Here is a 3,377-nt window from a genome sequence, read left to right on the forward strand (position 1 = left end):
AAAGGAATAGGTTTTCCTGTGAACAGTGCATGTGGTTCTTTGATAAAAGAACTTAAGTTTTGAAGTGTTGTGTAGTTAGTGTATTCATATAAAATGATGATGATATAGACACTTTTCCTTACAGTTAAAGCTGATCATTTATTTGCAATCTTAAGAAAAACACTTTGATGGGGGAAGCGCACAGGTGGTTGTTGTCAAATCATGGGGTAATGTCAGTATTATTTCAAGACATTTGCTGTTTTATTGTGTGGGTATTTGTTTATTCATTTACCTTTTTTTTTTTTTTCCCCAAGACAGGGTTTCTCTGTGTAGCCTTGGCTATCCTGGAATTTGCTTGTAGATCAGGCTGGCCTTGAATTTGCCTCCCAAGTGCTTGGGATTATAGGCATGCACCACTATAGCCAGCTAGATGGATTATTTAAAAATTTGTAGTCCCTAGATTTTGACTGTGAGTCAAACCCTTAGTGCTTCAGCTATCCTCTAGCCAATTGTAGCTTCTTGTTGTACTTAAGCATCAAGTAAAAGAATTAACTAGTTTATAGTTACAAGTCTTCTTTGACCTCGATTTCTCACTGTTGTATCAGAGGCTAAGATTAGTGTTTTATCAGTCATGATCTTAAGAGCACAAGCTTAAATAATTACTTTCTTTCTAAGTGCTTCTCACAATCAAATTAAACTGAATATATAGGACCAAAACACAAGGGCATATCATTCATAGGCGTTATGTATAGAAAATTCTGAAGACAAGCACACCACACAGAGATGCTTATATGTATTATATGTAATTTTAGACAAATAAATAATAACAATATGGACTTTCTTAGACATCATCAGTGTTATTTTACCTTTCCTCCCTCTTTCTGTATTGACCTTCTTCCCTTTTCCCCCTTGATTTACTTTGGTTTTGGTCTTTTGACACAAGGTCTCTACATTTCTCTGGCTGCCCTCCAGTGCACAGATCTGCTTGCCCTTCTCTTTTCTCAGTGCTGGCATTAAAGGCGTACTCCATTATTCTTGGGACTGAAGGTTTTAAAATTAGAAGCTATTTGAGTAAAACTTTGAAAAACACTTTGTAATTCACTGAATACTTCTAGCTGTTCTAAGTTTTAGAGCCTAACAGAAATCTGTCAATCTTGATTTTTGAAATGTCAAGACTTAAGTTTTAAGAAATGCTAAACCATAAAACCCAAGAAGTATATTTAGTAATGACTATGATAAAGTATAGAAATACTTTTTTAATCTATAATTACTTTTTTTCCCCCCTTAGGGGTTTAGTGGTTACTCTTCTGTATGGGAAAACTAACTCAGAAAAATACCTAGAACAGTGTGAACACTCATTTCTTCCTCCAACATCATCTGGGGTTCCTAAGGTAGGTCGTGCAAAGGAATGTGAAGCCCACAGTATACTTCTTTGCAGCGATCATTGTAACCATCTGGATGGCCAAGCAAGCTGTCATTCACATATGTGTACCTGGGAGCTGCTTGATCTTACTGAGAACTTACTGAGATCTTAAACATCATCTTGAAAACGTTCTTAGTATTTTATGTAAACAAATGGGAATGCAAATGTGAGGAAAAGATAAAATTTTGTTAGCTTAATTTGTTTTCCTGATTAATATCAAACTCATTTATATAATTTTATCAAACACATTTATATAATTTAAAGAATGCCAATGACTGTTTGGTTTGAGTGAAATAAATTGAATAGGAATCACAGAAAATGTAAATTTTTTTTGTTTAATTACTTTGGAAAGCATAGTTTGCAGTTAAGCTCTCATTCTGAATAATGCTATTTTTCTAGTAAAGTATCAGGTTTTATAAATGAAGTAGATATTGAGTTCTGTGGGTACATACATTTCATAGTGCTATACCTTCAAGTTGTGTGGGATGTGGCTCTCATTTTATGTGGGGAGGCAAATGGTTTGCCAGTGATTTAACCTTGCAGTCACATGAATGCTAAAATGCAGATGTGCAAGTAAGTAATGTACAGTGTTAGATTATATTATAGCAATGAAAGCATCCCACTCCATTCTGTTTTGCTTATGTTTCATTTATACATTTTAAAAACTTCTCTTCATACTGTTTATTGTAATTATTAGAGCATATTAATTATACACATTAGTGCGTTCAGTATAAAATTTCTATATAAACATGCTTTGATCACATTCACCCTTTGGCTTACTTTCTTCATCTTTCCCTCCTCCCCAGTTCCATCTTCATCCTCATAGTCCCTCTATACTTTCAGGTTGTCTGTTGCTTTCTAGGTATCAGAGAAACCATGAAACCTTTGTCATTTGTCGTTTGGCTTATTGTGCTTAAAACATTGTCTTCAAGATAAATCCATTTTTTTCTGAAAGTGGCCTGATTTCCTTCTTTGTTATGGCACAGTAATACTTTCTTGTATGCCTGTACTGACTTACTTATCTTTGGGGTGACTTAGTCTTGGATCTTGGAGTAGTGCTGCAGTAACCATGGCTGTGCACCTACCTCTGAATATTGACTTATCTTTCCATAGATGAATACCTTGGAGTTGTACAGCTAGATGTAATTCTTAAAACTTTCTTAATTACCTGAACTTCTTGTTTTCTGTTCCTTTAGAACTTTTATCACTACATATCCTTTGATTTTGTTTACAAAACTCTAAGGAATTAGGCCTTTTCTTTCTTAGCTGTCTGTAGTTTTTATTCATTTAGAAAGTGCATAACAAAGAATAGGAAACATTTCAAGAATTAAGATTTTGCATGGTGATAAAGTCAAGATAGTTATGTTTTTTATAATCAGTTTTATAAGTTTTGACTTGTTATTTAAATGTGTGATTTGTAAATACAGTCTATGGAATACAGTCCTTATTGGTTCATATTATACTTAAAAATGTGTTTTAAATATAGTTGTGCATTCTTGAACAGTAAGTTTGCATTCTAAGCAGTATATTATTAAGGGATTTTATTAGTATGAGTATCATAGAATGTGCAGAAGCAAATCTAAATGGTATAGCCTATTGACTACCTAGGATATATAATCTTGCTCTAGACAACACACTGCTTAGTATGTTTCTATACTAAACACTCTGACCACCCTAGTGCAGTGATAAATATTGGCATTATCTAAACTGAAAAGAAGCAAAGAAATTGTGGTCTAACCTTTTTGTGATGGGACACTCCTTTAATTGCCTTTAATCTCAGCATTTGGGAGGCACAAGCAGATGGATCTTTGTGTTTGAGGACAGTTTGATCTACATGGTGAGATCTAGGCTAGGCAAGATTATGTAGTGAGACGCTATCCCAAACAAAACAAAAAAACAAAGCAAACAAGCAAGAAAAGTGGTGTAATAAAACCATTTAAGTGTTAGGGTTTTTGCTTTCAAGTTTTTTTTTTTT

General features: G+C 33.8%; 1 protein-coding gene across 3 annotated transcripts in view; it reads left to right on the top strand.

Moving 5' to 3' along the window:
• Snx13 (sorting nexin 13) overlaps nt 1–3,377 on the top strand; it is a 95,924-nt gene that overhangs the window by 33,334 nt on the left and 59,213 nt on the right. For all 3 annotated transcript variants that reach the window (XM_021178790.2, XM_021178789.2, XM_021178791.2), the window contains exon 3: nt 1,268–1,370. In XM_021178790.2, coding sequence (XP_021034449.1) covers nt 1,268–1,370 — 103 coding nt within the window. The remainder of the gene's footprint in view (nt 1–1,267; nt 1,371–3,377) is intronic.

This window comes from Mus caroli, chromosome 12, assembly GCF_900094665.2.
Source record: "Mus caroli chromosome 12, CAROLI_EIJ_v1.1, whole genome shotgun sequence".
Classification (NCBI taxonomy): domain Eukaryota; kingdom Metazoa; phylum Chordata; class Mammalia; order Rodentia; family Muridae; genus Mus; species Mus caroli.